Below are 19,448 nucleotides of genomic sequence, written 5' to 3'. Positions count from 1 at the left end.
TTTATTTAAATGTTAGAATATGCCATGTTAAGATTTTATTATAGAAAGCATCGCAATCTAAATAGTTAAAAATAATATATTATTTTATTTTGAAAAATTAGTTTTTAATAAACCAACCTTTGTCCCGTTGGTAAATAATAATCCTACCTACGTAATTGGTATACAATAATCCTACCTATCAACATGTTGGTTCTTAATGAACTTCCGTTAATTATTTTTAACTGAAGTTAGTTTTTAAGTTTTATTTATTACACAAACAACCCTGTAGTTATAATTTACTAGTTTTAACTATTTTGTAAAACAAAAAAACGTCAAGGGCCATTTAATTAAATTTTATATATACATATGTGTACTAGTAAATTACAACTACAGGGAGTGCTTGTGTAATAAATAAAACTTAAAAACTAACTTCAGTTAAAAAAATTAACGAAAGTTCATTGAGTACCAACATGTTGATAGGTAGGATTATTGTATACCAATTACGTAGGTAAGATTATTATTTACCAACGGAACAAAGGTTGGTTTATTAAAAACCAATTGTCCTTTTATTTTTAAGGAAAAATTACAAGTTTTGTCCTTTATCTTTATAGTACTTTACAGGCGGTGTCCTTTTTTTCAAATGTTGACAGGCGGTGTCCTTTAGTAGGTATTTTGTTACAAGTTTTGTCCTTTCCACCCAACCTGGTTAGATTTTCTTGTTAAATATAGTCACATGCAAGTCACTTGAGGGTAGTTTAGTCTTTATACATATAAAGGACAATTTTTGTAAATACTCTAAATACAAGTCCTCAATTCTCCTTAAACCCACCCAGTTTTTCTCCCTAATTAATCAAATTCATCCATCCAAACCATAATAGAACCACCACCAACCCACAATCACCACCTCTGTCGCCACCTACTTCGTTTCTTAATGGGTCTTATGTCATCTGAATACGGAAGATATATAATGTGCATTCCTGGCGGCTCAATCTGACCACCACCGTCGATGATTTCCTCCTGTAATTTAAGAAATAAAATTGAAAATAATCACAAGAAAATAAGATGAAGAATAAAAGTAACTGGTTTGACCCATGAATTTGACCATATCTTACTTGCGCAACCAGAGCAACCAACTGAGGTCGAGATGAACTCCCGTAAAACGCAACTGCAAAACTGAAATCACAAAACATATAAAAGACTTCCACAAAATCCTAAAAAACATACATATGTTAACTATAAATATCTATCAGACCTATCTAATTAACGTGATCAATTACAGAATTTTCTTGAGATAATAAAATACTAATTGAGTAATTTCAAACACTAACCGTTTGAGGCGTATCATAAATCTGTAAAGAGCAATGAAAATGCATGTGCTTCCCATGACTTCCTGCAAAAACATAAAAACTACTTGCATAAAAAAATAATAATAACAGAGCTTAACATCTACTTGACTTGTTGAACATATTTAAAGTCAGATAGGTTCTGCAATTTGTTTTATGTTATGTTCAATAATGTTGCTGGAAATTGCAAAACACCAAACATGGAATCAAGAACAATTGACATTACAATAAACCCAATGGCATTACAAAAAACACATTGCATCTGCCATTGCCATTTTCTAATTTCTCATTTCAAACCTTTACAACCACCATGATTACACTCTTACTTTCTTCAAATATACAATCTGCAATTCCCTGAACTGATCAGACTCGCCAGATTTCTCCAACTCCGATGAAGATGCAGGTGATTTGCGTTGGTTTTGATGATGAAATTAGGGATGCCGGTGATTTTCGACACCATCCCCATCAGATTGCAACACCCACCACCGGCCCCATCAGATTGGAACCATCCATCGCCACAATCAGATTGCACCACCCACCACCGCCCCCGTCGGGTTTACTGCCAATCACCAAGCACCACTATAACCTCACCACACCTTTTTCATTGTCATTCTTCATCATTGATTCTTGTAAACCCTAGTCGTCACCATTGTCATTCTTCATCATCAATTCCTGCTGTTTTGGTTTGATTAGGGTTTCTGTGGTCTATAAAAGGGGAAAATGAAGGGATGGGCGAAAAGACATAATTACCCTCATGTGCTTATCATGTGCCACAAATTAACTGAGTTTTTTAACCAGGTTGGGTGGAAAGGACAAAACTTGTAACAAAATACCTACTAAAGGACACCGCCTGTTAACATTTGAAAAAAAGGACACCGCCTGTAAAGTGCTATAAAGATAAAGGACAAAACTAGTTCGAACACGCAACAAGTCTCGAGATAGTTCAAATGTCTTAATCTGATTTGTAGCTTAATGTGGATTGTGCCAATGTGGGCACCAAATCTATGTTTTAAGGAATGTGCTGGCACTATTTTCTAGTCCTCCAAAGTCCAACTTAAAAATATAATAATCATGATTATTAACTAAAATAACTATCCATTTGGGTTGGATGAAAAAAGCCAAGAAAAAAACGCATGTTTTTAAGGTTGATATTAGAAGAAGAAGAGTTTTTATATGGGGTGTGGAAGATAGATGAAGAGGTAGATAGCATGGCAAGGAGACAAAATTGTAAACCTAGAGTGCTTCCGTTCATGTATTTAGGAAGGAAAGTCTGACCGAATATGAATCTAGTTGGAAGTTGGAAAGAAGTTATTGGCAAGTTTAATAAGAGACCTCTCGTTGGCAGGAAGAACAACTCTAATAAAATCTTTACTTGGAAGCATGTTGTACTAGTCTCTAATTAGTCGTCTGTTAATCACTAATCGGAGGTTCACCGATTAATCGCTAGACGGTCAATAGCAGTCCTGTTATTACCAAAATTGGACGCTGGTCAAATTTTGACCAAACCTTATAAATTTCTTCCAATTACTTGAAAAAATGGGTCAATGAGTGATTAAAACATGCCTACTTTAGAAAACTACATATAAAAATGTGTGTGTGTATATAACTAAAAATTACATATAAAAATCTCGATCCGATTAATTTTGATTAATCCCTATTAATCCCGATTAATCGCTAGTCGGTACCCCACCGCTCGACTAGCGTCTAGCGATTCTTACAACCCTGCTTGGAAGCATACCGAACTATTACTTATCCCTTTTTCCAAAGCTCCTAGGGCCGTAATCAACACATTGGAAGGAATTAGACGTCGTTTTTTGTTGGGTGGAAATGGCGGGGGGAATAGACAAGATTAGGTGGGAGACATGGGAAAGAATCGTGAGGACAAAGAAAATGAGAGGTCTTGGTGTAAGGGAGGATACGTGATATGAACCTAGGATTAATTCCGAAGTGGTGGTGGAGATTGAAAGAGTACTCGTAGCAGTTGTGGGCAAGGGTAGTAAAATCAATCCACCATAATTCAAGAGTTAGCGTGCATTCCAATCAAAGTCGCACAACCGGGTGTATCGAAGGCAATCGTGGGGTGGGGGAAGACTGTAAGAAGATGGGTATCAATGTGCATAGGAGTCTGAATTGTAAAATACATAACAGAGAAAAAAACGCTTTTTCTGGCACGATACTTAGACGTCGCATGGTTCATTGAAGGAGGCTTTCCCATTATTGTATCATTTGGCTGCAAACAAAAGAGGTCTAGTTGCTCAACATTATAAGGAAAGTAATGCGGGGATACTATGGATCTGAAATTGGGTCAGATTGCCAAATAACGATGACGAAAAGGCTGAATTAACCAACTTAAACCACCTATTGCAGCAACAACTTGTGGGTCAAGTTGGGGATTAATGGAGATGGAAGGATGGGGGATATTAGAGTATACGTATGTGTGAAGTATGCATGTAGAGTTGTACAGCTGTATAGTTGTTAGGTTAGTTGAGTTAGTTGAGGTTAGCTGAGATGGTCTCTAAATACATGATGTACTCTTCATATTACAGTTAATGAAAACAGTTTCTTACTTCACAAGCTACTAACCTTTCACATGGTATTAGAGCATATGCTCTTGATCCTGATGGCCTGATTCCGGCAGGTTGTTATATCTCCGGAGAAACTTCCGGCTATCCTCCATTCTTTCTGATATGTTTCCTCCGTTTTTCTTGTCACACCCCAACGCGCTGTGACAACTATTAGGCCTTCGTAGGATCTGTTCATCACGGATTGTGGATGAATCGACCTCGATCAATGTGCGGAATCCATTGGATCAAGTCACAGAAGTACGAAAAAGTATTCAACGTTTAACACCATCTGATCTTTCTATTAAGATGATATGAAAGTACACAAGTGCCAGTAGAGAGTTAGACCGGACAGAGTTCCCCTAACCGAATGAGCAAAAGTCCTAAATGACATACCCGAACCGGGTATTTATAGGCAGTCTCAGGGAGCTAGGTAAGTGCTGTCCGATCGGATGACAGTGCTGTCCGATCGGATGGCCCATCCGATCGGGTGACACAAGTCAACCTTCGGTCAACACTTTTACATATAAGTTCCATTCCCTGAGCTGTCTTTCTACGTACATATATACATAATCATAAATATTCACAAAAGACATAAACAGACAAAATACGACTCAATGCTGACGGAAGCTACAGACGCATGAACTAACAGACTCCCCCTCGGATGTAGCTGTAGTTCCTTCCAGCATAGTCTTCAATCTTTTCTAATACATCTTCATTCTCTGGCCCTCTGTCTCCTCTTCTCGGCTTTTTCTTCTAACATTTTACGTCTCAGAAGCCTTCCTTCCTCTATCCACCATTTCTTGTATACCGGATCACCATCACGCTTTCTGTCCCACTTGGGAATCTTGTTTTGTTCTTTTTCAATCGACGTTTGATCCGTTGGCAGAGGTCTTATGAACTTCAACTTCCCAAGCTTTGCTGCTTTCTCAGATATCGCCTTGGATATTTGTTCACGCTTATACTTCTTCAGAAACTCATCAATCTCCAAGTCTCTCCATTTAGACTTCCAATACCTGCCGGAGTTGATGTCTTGAGCAAAGCATACATCTACAATCTTCTGATATTGCATTGCTTGTTCTTTGTCAGCCTTTTCATAGACAATCTTGTTGTAGAACAAGCAATCAATGTCTTTCTTCGAACAGTTTACTAGCCACATCGGGTCTAGTATGCAGATTCTCCTTGATTCCCCTTTAGACTTATCAAACAAAGAAATTACCGCTTCCGCTGTGCTAGGATTGTATAACCAACCTTGAAACTCTTCATGGAAATCTTGTTCCATAGCACGAAGTGGCATATTCTTCAAACACCGTGGAGGCTTGATATCCAAAGTTATATCTTTTTCTCCGTTTTCCAGGATAGTCACAATCTGCTTTGGACGATGCGGCTTCCAATCAGGATATCTATCCTTAGCCTGCTGCTTCACATAGTTCCACAAGTGTTGATCATGTTGTTTAACATCCAGACCATGATAGAATTGCTTTATGTTCTTCACTTGTACCAACTCATCAATGTCCCACCACGGGAGGGTCTTTATGTCTGACAGAAATTCAAAATACTGAACACCCTGCTCCCGTCGAATGGCGTACACTTGCAAATCTTCTAAATATCCCCACGAAAGAATATCTCCCCACGAAATATCTTTATTGTGCGTGAAGTACTGAAGTGGCCTGATATACTTTCTTTCTTTTGGCATCACCTTAAACCATTTCTTTCTTTCTTCAGCTAGATTCTCTCGAGAAATGGTCTTTGGCACACCTTCAGTTGAAATCTTCTCAACAATCTTTCTCCTGATCTCATCTTCGTTTCGATCTTTGAACATTTCAGCGAATGAGGGAAACGTCTTATCAACACCAGAGTAGTGAAAGTCTGTTTCCTCATCAGATGAGTCAGATGCATCTTCAACAATTACCTCATCATACTTATCAGCTTCTTGGGCATAAAAAATCATATTCTTTTACTGGTGACACAAGAATTTCATCCTCAATATCGAACTTGAATTTCCCATCATCCAGTCCCAACTCTTCCAACATTTCTGCCCTGGACCTCGGTATCTCTAGCTCTCCCTCATGACGAGCATGTAAATAAATGACAGTAGGTTGAGTGAGATATACCTGGTCAATGTGTTGCTTTCCTGATGTAGATGCTTCTTGATGTTGATCATCTTCTTGTTCATTGATCTCATCATTCAGGAAATCTTCAATCCTTTGCTCCCCAGACGGATTCACAACCAACAACCCAGATGTACCTTGATCATTGTCATCTTCACCACCTTCTGGATAGTTGTCGATGTAATCATATAATTCATCATAAATCTTATCATCTTTATCTTCTTTTTCTTCTTCTACTACCTCTTCTTCTTCCTTCCATTTCAACAATAACACTTCCTTCGCCTTCTTTTTCCTTTGAATAACATGAACTCGGCAAACAATGTCATTTAGATCTAAGGATAGAGTAGAAGAATCACCAACCAGCACGAATCCCAAAGAATCTGCTTCTGCATCAGCCATTTCAACATCAACTTGGCTTGAAGAACCACCAGCTTCTTGAGTTTCTTCTATAACACTTTTGTTCTTTTGTGTCGCTTCTTCAGCCAGTCGCCTTTCTCGTTCAATTCTTCGCTCTTCAGCTCTTTTGACTTCAATATTGTTGAAAGAAGCATGAACATCAATGTTCAGATGGCTTTCCATGACAGTGTAAAGCATGTAGAGCTGTTCATCTTTCATCACTTTATCAGCCTTCATCGCTTCCCTCTCCAACTTCATTACTTTCATTTCATTTGATGAAGCTTCACTGATTTCGCTCAATAGCTGATTTAGTGTTTGATTAACTTCTTCCAACTTCTTCATTTTCAAACTCATTGTAACATTCTATGCTGAAAGAAGTTCAAACAGTTGTGTGTTATCATGAACATCATCCTTCATTTTCTTCAACTTTTCTTGTTGCTTTATCAAGACAGTTTTTATTTCTTCATTTACTTGCGTCAATTCCTCAACCTGCTTCTTCAACACATCCCTTTCAGCTTCAGCTTTGGCTTTATCTTTCTCTAGTTCAACAACTTTCTTTGTCAATTCTTTCACAGCTTCATTGTTGAACATATCATAATCTTCCTCTGGAATATCATCTCTATAAACCCCAGTTGCATGTGGAAGTTCTCCAAACAAGTCAGGAAAAGTATCCTTTGGTCGTGAGGATTCAGGTTGATCTTTTGGTGGTGGTGGTGGAGGTGTAGCAGCTTTATACCCAGTTATTTCAACATAATTATCACCAACTGTTTTCTTTTGAATTTCAACCTTAGGAACACTTTGTGTTTGAACCTCTGGAGCTTTTGGAGCTTTAACACTTTGAGCTTTTTCAGCTATTTGATCCTTTGAAGTTGTCACATGCTTCTCGCTCTTTCCATCCTTATCTTTAGGCAACGCAGCACCAGTTTTCTTTGCGCGTACTCTCCTAGGAATCACTCCTGATTGAACTGCCTTTCGCTTTGCTCTTAGCTTCTTTGTCTTTTCATGTGGCACATAGGTAGAATCTTCTTCATAAGATCCTTTCTGCTTCTTTGTTGGCTTTTTCTTCAACTGAGCTTTACCTCTTCCAAGTGTTGTAGGATCAAGTTCCGACTCTATCTCAGTAGACTCGTCATCAGATTCACTTGAATCATCATGAACCACTCCTTCAGGCTCTGTAGTGTGACAACTCGTAATTCGAACCCACTTTGTGTAACGTTACGTGCTCATATGAACTTTTGTGATTATTGAATGTTACGATTATATGCTTGGTGTAATGTAATGTATGTATATATATTATGGCCCAAACGCACAACATGTACCGATCGCACAATGTGCAACACAACCGCACAAGCCCACTTCGGGCCTTATCTCTTGTAACCGGATCAAGGGCAGCCCAAGTAAGGGCCGGCCCACTTCTCTTATACGAACAAACACCCATCTTTGGGATAGGCCTCTCATTTGTTACAAAACACCCACACACACAAAACCCTAGTGCTCTCTTTTCCTTCTCTCAAACCCGACGGCAAGGCAACCGAAGATCATCCCTTATTCGGATCAAAGTCTTGTTCATCCTTTAATCGGTTAGTAAGTAACTAGTTGCTTCCATGATTTTACGTTTTGTACACTCTCATGATGATGATTTGCTTGAATGAAACACGATTGTTGATAATGTTCATATGATTGGAGTGCATGATTTAGAGTTAGAACCGAACACGTAGTAATCGGCTGTGATATGATGTTAATCGGCTAGGATATGAATCGGTTTGTTGTAGATGCTAATCCATTGTGATGTCCTATGATTCGGATTGTTAATCATGTGATAATGTTCTAGCTAGACGGATATGTTATTATTGTTATTGTTCGGCTATCATGATATAACCGGTTGAATGTTCATGAAATCGAATCATGTTGTGGTGCTTTAGTGTTAAAATTGTTGTTATGATTTGCTACATGTATAACGGATTAGGGTTTATGTGAATTAAGATGTTAAAACCTTCATTTGATCGAATAGGGGTATGATTCGAAATTAATTAGTTGTTAATTGATATGTGATAAATTGGAAACTTGGTAATTGATTGGCAAGATTTAGGGATTGTAACTAACATGCATAATTTCCGGATTTTAACCGATCGCACAAGGCATCTTGTTCGCACAAGATGTCCACTCGTACAAGTAAACCACTCGCACAAGATCTCCTTGTCGCACAAGAGGACCTGAACGCACAAACCGTCTTCAGTCGCACAAGTGATGCTTCTTGATTTACTGTTGGGCCACAAGCCCAAAGAATCAATCGCACAACCCAACTCAGCCGCTCAAGGCTAACCGGGTCGCACAAACTAGCTGGACTGCACAAGTTGTAGGTTTGTTAAACTGTTGGGCCGAATGGCCCAAAACTATCAATCGCACAACTGGTCCGATCGTACAAGATTTTACCGGATCGCACATGTCACTTAAATGTTTCTTGTTGGGCCGAACAGGCTATTGGACTGTTTTTGTTATTGGGCCGGATGCAAGGCCGATCGCACAACCCATTGTGGATCGCACAAGTCGTGTGGATCGCACAATAGGTTGGGCCGCTATTTGTTGGGCTTTATCTTTGGACTATATAAATTAGACGTGATGGGTACTTGAATGCTACTGTCAATGTGATAACATGAATTATGTGTTGCCATGATCTATACGTGCTCGTAACGTGTTTACTCGTGTGAAACCTATGTGCATTATATGAGCCAAACCTGACTTGTATGATTAACATGCTAGGACGTGGTTGATCACATTGTAGCTTAACTGAACCTTTTCGTGTATCGTACCGAGCAATCCTAGGTGAGTTCATTGCATTTTCTCAAGCATGCGTCCCGGTGGTTTGGGACAACTGGTAAACATTTGGAAGGGAAACCTTGGGTAAACAACTTAATCGGTTTTGATTATTGAACATGGAATCTATCATCGGATTGCCTGGAGGGCAATGGGGTAATTAGTTGATAGCGCTATTAGGTGGGAAACCTCACACCGGGCCGTAAGGACGGGCGTGAACTAATTATCTGGGTATGGCTATGGTTGTTAGAGGCACACTCCTCGGATACATATGGGCACACTCCCTAGGGTATCTAACGAAGGCAACATAGCAATCGGTCGTTAAGGGGTACCCACTCCCCGGATACACATGGGCACACTCCCTAGGGTATCTAACATGAGCAACATCGTAACGCAACATTGAACCGCATTAACATACATCTGGTAACAAACACGTTAACAAAACCTTGAACTCACCAGCGTAGTCTGACACACTTGTTTGCATGCTTGTAGGTCGTTAGCCTTGGACATGGACTTGCTATCTGGGAGTGCTGGAGTGGTCATGGATCGAGACTCTTGGATTCACTTATAAACAATACATTGATTTTGGTTATTATTATGAAATGATTGCTAAACGATTACATGCTTCCGCTACACAACTTTTGAGAATTGATATCATGTTGACATCTTATTTTAGTAATTAATGTCATGACTTATTTAAATATTTATCATTGGTTCAATGTGATTGGTGGCTCGAACTCTGATGCGTAACACGCCTCGCGGGGTTTCCGCAGGTGGAATTTCGGGGGTGTTACAGTTGGTATCAGAGCCACTGGTTATAGTGAACTAGGTTTTAAAACGTTTTGTAAAACCAGACTATAACCGAACACCTTCGAAAATCGATCATGACACTCAGCTCCAGATTGCAAGGTTCGTCTTTCGTATACTCATTGTACTACGTAACTAGTGGACACTTACATATGATATTGCATGCTGGTGCACGTTAAACACGATAGTATGAACTTACGTATCCCTTGCACGTGTTATATGACTGATAGGGTGGTAATTCCCTAAACATTCGTGACTTAAGTCATGTGATGCTCTTTGTTTGCTATTCAAGTTGGGGGAACCATTCGACATGAGTTAGGAGGAGCTGAGATGAGCATGCAAATCACAATATTATTGTGGGTGCACACATAATAATAGTGTGGGGTGCATGCGAGTCCCAGTGAGGCTTAACAAGTGAAGGAGGGGTTCCGCTCTGTTAATTGATCAGCGCGAAACGTAACAAACTAATAGGAGTCATAACAGTGATCGTCTCCTACTCGAATGTGACTTTCTCACCTCTCTCTGAATCCTTTTGAATCTCAATGTTGTCGAGTATTACTTGAACGTCCCTTTGAACGCCCAGCGAACTATGTAGAATACTAGGTGCTTGTACGAACGTCCATGAGGGGATGTTGCAGCGTCCATGATTGGTTTTTACCCCTTTTCTTTCCCCCTCACTCCTCTCTGTTGTTGGAACTCAATATACTCACATCTCAGACCCTGAAGGGCGGTCATACCGGCAACACTTTGGAAACATACCGTGTTTTACCCAGTCAACTTGCGAGGACGATGGGCATAAGGGTAGATTCAGTACTCTACCGATTTCAGCATTTGAACGACTCCAGTTATTGACAATGAACATCAACGATTTGACTCCAAACGAATCCTTAATTCTAGTCAGCAACTTATGGGAGCCGACTTTTATGAATCAATCGAAACGTAAACGATGACAATCGACCAGGATGTGGACTGTGTAACTTCCAACACAACGGGTAGCACCCCGGAACTTAGCACGAAATATGAAGAGATGGACATCGTTGGTGAAGGATCGTAGAGTCCTGTTTCGAGCAACAACATTAGAAGCAACAACTATCGTGACATCAAGGTACTTGTAATAGTAGCTTACAGTATGGAAATGAAGGTGCCTACGGCATGTAATGGCAGTTGATAATTCAAGAAGACAACAACCAAGGGAGCGATGACAGTATGGTAGGAATCCGTGTGATTGTAACAATAACACCGGCAGTGGTGCTCGCGAAAAGGTATTTAGGATTGACGTGGGCAACGACATGACAATAACAACATGGTAGTTTGGATGGATAGCAAATCGCTTCGGCTCGATTCCGTTTAACCCTGATGCTTCTTGAAACCAAACCTGTTATGAAACCGGCTGATGGCAGGTCAGCGGAAACCGCATATGTTAGTTGGGATGCAAACTCGATATTGCGGGGGACATACATTCGACACCGGTGTTACCTCTGCTATCCTTAGTAGTTACGGCGCAGTAGTTAGTGTTGGTGGGTTATTAGGACATATCGCCCGGACGTACCCTTTGAGAAGAAATTTAGCGTTGCTATATGCTCTAAAGTACCAGAGTGGTGAAAAGATTAGCATTATGTCAGTAATGACAGCCTCGAAAGCGCCTATGGAAGGAGGACCTTACCGTATTCGCGACTATATCTAATGATCAGACTAAGTAAGATAGGATCGAGGACCCACCGATTGTTGTGACTCATCTCAAAGTGCACTTGGAGGAGCTTTCAGGTCTACTACCACAACTATTAGTCAGAAACTCAGTGATCTCATGATTAGAGGGAGCTCCGAATACTCATACTCTTACCGCCTTACACCAGAAGGGTTGCAAGAACCGTGTAATCTACTACGAGAATTGTTGCACAAGAGTTTGTTGGACCTAATTCTCACTTTGGGAAGCCCCGGTTATATCCGTGAAGATAAGCCTTTTTGTGTGTACGTACCAATTATCGAGCACCCATCGAGACGACAGTTGAGAGCCGTTTGCCGCGGCCATGTATCAAAAACCGATCGACTAGTTACAAGAGACGAGCTTTCATTCAAGGATTAACTTACGAGCGCATTATTATCAGATGGAAACCCAAGGGGAGAAAGTTCTTAAAGAAGCTTACCAAACGTAATTCGGCAATACAACTTTGCACTCCAAGACCTTTAGAGCGATCATCACACCAGCAGCCTCATAGATCATGTGAACCGACCGTGCTATTGGGTGACATTTTGAACCCTTTTCGGGGGGGGAAAGCAACAACATGGACAACTTTTTATCCTATTTGGGAGGTCCTGATGGATGAGCCACATCACGCGAAGTCTTGATAAATGTAGCTTCTGAATTCGAGAGGTACCTTTTGGGTAATGTAATCAACAAAGTGGGAATGCACGTGAATCTCGCTAAGAACCATTTTCTTTGGAAATTGATCGACACTAAAAGTCCTTCGAGGATACAACGATTTTTTGGTTCCGCTTGATTTATCACAGGAATTTCGAAGGCCGCATAGCTTAGATCCCTTTAGCACAGCGGGGTGCCGTGTTCGCGAAAGACAGAACATGAGGACGTCTCTTCAGCTTTCGAATCCTAATTCAGTAAGGTACTGAGCCTCATTTTTACCCAAGGGCATGGGTAATACAGTGGTATATCATTATGTTTTGAATCAGAGTCCCAGTTACACGAGAGAGTAACGACTTACGAAGAACTGCACGACACACAACTGGTGGTGGAAACCGTGGTCTTTGGAGTTACATGGAGGCATTACTTGGACGGTACCAAATGCGTTACTTAGACCGATCACGAGGGCCTTCCGTGTACTCTGGTTTCGAAAGAGCTAAATCAGTAAATGGCATCGTTGGATGGCACTTCTGTGTGGATTACGACTGTGGAACCTGAACGTTTATGGACTTTGCAGCTCGCCATCGACTCTAGCCCACCTGACCCAACTCGTCCTGTACAAACTAAGGAACTAACGGGAGAGAACTATCAAGTTGAGTCCATGCGGGGCGTGGAAGAGCAACCTTGGTGAAACGAACGATATTCATTAACTCATAGAACGACTATAAATCTCATTTCACAACAACGGTAGGGAAGTTGTGGTTAGCAAAACACACCGGCTTCCAAAATTCTATTCAACGGGATTTTAAAGAAAGATGTTTGGACATGTAAATCTTGTACTGATGATTGGGCATGAAAACCCGTCTAACAATGTATGGGTATGACTTTTGACTTTGGGAAAAGTCAAGGCGAAGTATAAGAAACTGGCAACACCTATGTGGAAGATGGGAGCAGACTGCTATGAATGCTGCCACTAGTCTATTTACAACTTGAAATGGAAACACAAACAGTAACAATCGTTGATCGCTGAATGTGACCAGCACACCTCCTTGCAGTCAAGGGAACTGATGAGTCTTCTCAGCTTGTGAAAATTTCTCTGGAAGAGACGGATTATAGGCATGAGGTGCCAACTCCTATTACCTATTGGACTATACCTAATTTAAGGCGGGCATGGCGCACACCTTTGACTCATGTCTTGACATGAACATTACTTATTACTGTAGGACAATCGAACAAAGTGACGAACCATCTGAGCACACGAAGGCATGTTGCAAGTATGTGCATAACTGACTTTAGTAAACGTTTGGGAAGGACACTCATCTTGGGGAGAAGCTCTAATGCAGCTGCACCACGATAGTACGCATACAGCCCATGCTGAGGCATAACCTGGACAGTAACTCTAATCTCCTTATTGGACTAATGTAGTTGACAACGTAATCGCAGGCCCAGGATTTGAGCTCAAAACTCTCGAACATTGCTTAGATCGGAAATTGTTTGATGGCAGCGCATGAGCGCTAGGACAGCTGATTAGCTTAGGAAACACTGGGAGTTTGTTGTAGGCAAACGTGTCATAATCGAAAGCATCACCCTGGGGGGGGTGCGGTATGCTATAGAAAACATGGCAAACTTACTTTACGACGCGTGAGACGTTCGGATTACTAGAACAAACGGTGACTTGGCTCACAAACTTAGGCTAATTGATGAAACGGGATAACTATCGTAATGGTATGTATGCCTTAGGTTTAAGGCAGTGGTGGCCCGATGAAACCCTGGTGATACCCGTACCGGAATTTGAGGTCATCGGATCAGTTGTATATATCAGGGAATCTATCGAAAGCATGGGCTAAGAAGTCAAGGTTCGCTAGCATGAGTCATATGACAATCGTGAGGGCTTGTTAAACTTCAATACGTGGATTGAAGTTCACATAGGAACGGAAGGATATGTTAAAACTTCAATGTTCTCAATTGTTCAAGGGATTGAACCAACTCTTGATATCACTGGTGAATTTCGGGACGAAATTTCTTTCAAGTTGGGGAGGATGTGACACCCCAGGAAAACCAGCAAACGATATAACTTACCTAGCTTTAACTTATCTAGCTGCTTTAACTTACCTAGCTTCCTCAGTGAGTGCGTACCAAATTTCGGGACGAAATTTCTTTTTAGTTGGGGATACTGTGACAACTCGTAATTCGAACCCACTTTGTGTAACGTTACGTGCTCATATGAACTTTTGTGATTATTGAATGTTACGATTATATGCTTGGTGTAATGTAATGTATGTATATATATTATGGCCCAAACGCACAACATGTACCGATCGCACAATGTGCAACACAACCGCACAAGCCCACTTCGGGCCTTATCTCTTGTAACCGGATCAAGGGCAGCCCAAGTAAGGGCCGGCCCACTTCTCTTATACGAACAAACACCCATCTTTGGGATAGGCCTCTCATTTGTTACAAAACACCCACACACACAAAACCCTAGTGCTCTCTTTTCCTTCTCTCAAACCCGACGGCAAGGCAACCGAAGATCATCCCTTATTCGGATCAAAGTCTTGTTCATCCTTTAATCGGTTAGTAAGTAACTAGTTGCTTCCATGATTTTACGTTTTGTACACTCTCATGATGATGATTTGCTTGAATGAAACACGATTGTTGATAATGTTCATATGATTGGAGTGCATGATTTAGAGTTAGAACCGAACACGTAGTAATCGGCTGTGATATGATGTTAATCGGCTAGGATATGAATCGGTTTGTTGTAGATGCTAATCCATTGTGATATCCTATGATTCGGATTGTTAATCATGTGATAATGTTCTAGCTAGACGGATATGTTATTATTGTTATTGTTCGGCTATCATGATATAACCGGTTGAATGTTCATGAAATCGAATCATGTTGTGGTGCTTTAGTGTTAAAATTGTTGTTATGATTTGCTACATGTATAACGGATTAGGGTTCATGTGAATTAAGATGTTAAAACCTTCATTTGATCGAATAGGGGTATGATTCGAAATTAATTAGTTGTTAATTGATATGTGATAAATTGGAAACTTGGTAATTGATTGGCAAGATTTAGGGATTGTAACTAACATGCATAATTTCCGGATTTTAACCGATCGCACAAGGCATCTTGTTCGCACAAGATGTCCACTCGTACAAGTAAACCACTCGCACAAGATCTCCTTGTCGCACAAGAGGACCTGAACGCACAAACCGTCTTCAGTCGCACAAGTGATGCTTCTTGATTTACTGTCGGGCCACAAGCCCAAAGAATCACTCGCACAACCCAACTCAGCCGCTCAAGGCTAACCGGGTCGCACAAACTAGCTGGACTGCACAAGTTGTAGGTTTGTTAAACTGTTGGGCCGAATGGCCCAAAACTATCAATCGCACAACTGGTCCGATCGTACAAGATTTTACCGGATCGCACATGTCACTTAAATGTTTCTTGTTGGGCCGAACAGGCTATTGGACTGTTTTTGTTATTGGGCCGGATGCAAGGCCGATCGCACAACCCATTGTGGATCGCACAAGTCGTGCGGATCGCACAATAGGTTGGGCCGCTATTTGTTGGGCTTTATCTTTGGACTATACAAATTAGACGTGATGGGTACTTGAATGCTACTGTCAATGTGATAACATGAATTATGTGTTGCCATGATCTATACGTGCTCGTAACGTGTTTACTCGTGTGAAACCTATGTGCATTATATGAGCCAAACCTGACTTGTATGATTAACATGCTAGGACGTGGTTGATCACATTGTAGCTTAACTGAACCTTTTCGTGTATCGTACCGAGCAATCCCAGGTGAGTTCATTGCATTTTCTCAAGCATGCGTCCCGGTGGTTTGGGACAACTGGTAAACATTTGGAAGGGAAACCTTGGGTAAACAACTTAATCGGTTTTGGTTATTGAACATGGAATCTATCATCGGATTGCCTGGAGGGCAATGGGGTAATTAGTTGATAGCGCTATTAGGTGGGAAACCTCACACCAGGCCGTAAGGACGGGCGTGAACTAATTATCTGGGTATGGCTATGGTTGTTAGAGGCACACTCCTCGGATACATATGGGCACACTCCCTAGGGTATCTAACGAAGGCAACATAGCAATCGGTCGTTAAGGGGTACCCACTCCCCGGATACACATGGGCACACTCCCTAGGGTATCTAACATGAGCAACATCGTAACGCAACATTGAACCGCATTAACATACATCTGGTAACAAACACGTTAACAAAACCTTGAACTCACCAGCGTAGTCTGACACACTTGTTTGCATGCTTGTAGGTCGTTAGCCTTGGACATGGACTTGCTATCTGGGAGTGCTGGAGTGGTCATGGATCGAGACTCTTGGATTCACTTATAAACAATACATTAATTTTGGTTATTATTATGAAATGATTGCTAAACGATTACATGCTTCCGCTACACAACTTTTGAGAATTGATATCATGTTGACATCTTATATTAGTAATTAATGTCATGACTTATTTAAATATTTATCATTGGTTCAATGTGATTGGTGGCTCGAACTCTGATGCGTAACACGCCTCGCGGGGTTTCCGCAGGTGGAATTTCGGGGGTGTTACATGTAGCCTTGACACTTTCAGCTTGAACAGTTGCACCTTGATCTTTAGCAGTTGCAGCTTCATTAAGCTGTATGAATTGTTCAAACGTCACTTTTGCCAGATCAATTCCTTCTTGTGGTATGCTTAAAGGATCAAAAACTTGTTCATCCACCAATCTTTGTTGTGGTTCCTTCGAAGGTCCTGCAAAACAAGCATTGACAAATTTATTAGAAACATATAACAATCTAAAGCTCTAACTACCTTATGACTCCCCCTTTCACTATACCCTTAACAACTATCTTTGGAACTGGTTCCTTTGGAATATAAACTGCAGGGGACGTCTTCGGCGTTCTTTTTCTTTTTCCATCTCTCACAAACCACCATCTGGTTTTCTTCTCTACCATCTCACTCATCCTTTCATCTTCATCATCAGAACTACTGTTCTCATGTCTCCACCTATCATTCTCTGGAGCAACGTATGCAGGATTGTTGATCCTGCATATCATTCTTTTAGAATTTGGCTCAGGTCCTTTAGTCAATCTGGTAATAGTCTCAGATGTCATGTTCCTTAGACCTAGAATATCATCATTATCCTTCTGAATGTCTTTGAATTGATCATCAATCATCATCATGATGAACCTTGGATACATGATGTATTTTCCACTTCCAGCCGTGATATTTTCTTTCAAGTATTCAAAAATCACTTGTGAAACATTGTATGGTCTATTTAGCACCAGACATGTGATTATGTTCTTGATGTAGTCAAATGTTTCGTCGTATGCTCCTTTCCTATGAGATAGAGCATGTACCACACAGTGGATCATGAACTTGTAGGAATGACAGAACATTGTTTTTATCATTTTTCCATTGATGTGACCTGTGAATCCCAATCTGCACCATAATCCTTTACATAGATGTTCTGGAATGATGGTCGGATCATTGTCAGAATCACCTAAGTCTAAAACTCGTCTAAGATCACCAACATTGAATTTTATTTCCAAATCCACATCTTGTCCATTCTCATCCTTCTTCCTTACATCAGAACAAATTGTCTTATCTGTCTCTTCATATCTTGCTGAGTTCCAAAAACGTCTCACATGAGATTCATATACTATGGTCTTGTCAGTTAAAGCCTTAGCAATCCTGCTTTCTCTCAAAAACTTGGCTATTTCCTCAACCACAGTTTTGTCTGTATTAAGCGCATCTAGCAGACAATATATGTCATGACCTTTGTCCCAGTCTGAACCTTTTCCCCGCAAAAATATTCATTGCTAATCATTTGCACAAGGTTTGAGACATAAAGGTGAATGATGAAAATTTTGAAAATATCAAAATTTTTCTAACTCTGGAACTCTCTATGAGCTAGTACTGAGAAACGGATAGTTGTCCAATCGGATTGCTGTCCGATCGGATTACCATCTTGTGCAATGAAGAAGTCAACATAGTCAACATGCAATTGAATCGGATGCCCACTCGATCGGATTGCCACCCGATTAAGTTGCCACTCGACTCATGTGACAGGCTAGCAAAACCTTTGACCAGTCAACTCTTTGAGAATGAATATTATGAATCGGATGACCACCTGATCGGAGTGTTGTCCGATCGGGTTGCCACTTGACTTTTGGCAATCTTGAAACAGTTGAAATGTTTTGTCGTTTAGTGGCTGTCCGATCGGATTGTCTCCTGATCGGATTGCCACTTGATCAATGACACGAGTGCACAATTTTCAAGACATAGTGATGAGGATAGGATGGCTGTCCGATCGGATTGTCGCTCGATCGGATTGCCACTCTATCCATGGCTTGTGATGAATAGTGAATGAATGACTTTTGAACGAGTTGCCGTCCGATCGGATTGCCGCCCGATCGGGTTGCCAAACTTTCCAAGTCATAATGTGAACAAAAATGGCACATAAAACGAGGCAAAGACTTAGAACAATTTCCAACATGAAGTGCAATGAATCGAAGTGCCACCCGATCGGAGTGCTGTCCGATCGGATTGCCATATTATCCAAAACATTTTGACAGATTTAAGACACACATTTCAATGCATCAAATAGTATAACAGTTTAGGCATAGATTCCTAGGCATAAACACTTAGAAAATTATTCAACAATAGCATGTATTGAATCGGGTGGTCGCCCGATCGGACTGCCGCCCGATCGGGTTGCACCTCTTTCCAAGAACACTCAAGAACAGTTAAGAACATTCATGAATCATCAAAAATTTTCTAAGTCTAAACATCAAATTGAACATAGATCTACGTAGAGAATTCAAGCGCGATCAAAGCTCTATGTTCATCATGTTCTAACTCGGCCTAAACAATGATTAATTTGGCAAAAACATCACCGACAGCCGACTAGTTCTATCTTCAGATCTGTGGATCTAATAAGTTTTGGAACAAATTGGAACGGTAAACTGGTAGATCTAAACATTCCGATCAAAACCTAGTGCTTAAATCTCATCAAAACAGCCTAAATCTGCCTAGATCTAACATTG

The 19,448-nt window shown here is 40.7% G+C and overlaps 1 protein-coding gene across 1 annotated transcript; it reads right to left on the bottom strand.

The window, feature by feature from the left end:
• Nucleotides 1-669: 669 nt before the first annotated feature.
• Nucleotides 670-1,988, bottom strand: LOC110927674 (ATP-dependent DNA helicase 2 subunit KU70-like). Its single transcript, XM_022171153.2, has 3 exons — nt 1,308-1,988; nt 1,092-1,152; nt 670-996 (listed from the first exon to the last, which is right to left on the bottom strand). The coding sequence occupies exons 1-3, from the start codon at nt 1,394-1,396 to the stop codon at nt 877-879; spliced, it is 270 nt and encodes an 89-aa protein (XP_022026845.2). The 5' UTR covers nt 1,397-1,988; the 3' UTR covers nt 670-876.
• Nucleotides 1,989-19,448: the final 17,460 nt, after the last annotated feature.

Source organism: Helianthus annuus, chromosome 3 (genome assembly GCF_002127325.2).
Source record: "Helianthus annuus cultivar XRQ/B chromosome 3, HanXRQr2.0-SUNRISE, whole genome shotgun sequence".
NCBI classification, from domain to species: Eukaryota; Viridiplantae; Streptophyta; class Magnoliopsida; order Asterales; family Asteraceae; genus Helianthus; species Helianthus annuus.
Note: the sequence above shows the minus strand (reverse complement) of the source record. Positions and strands in the feature narration are given on the sequence as shown.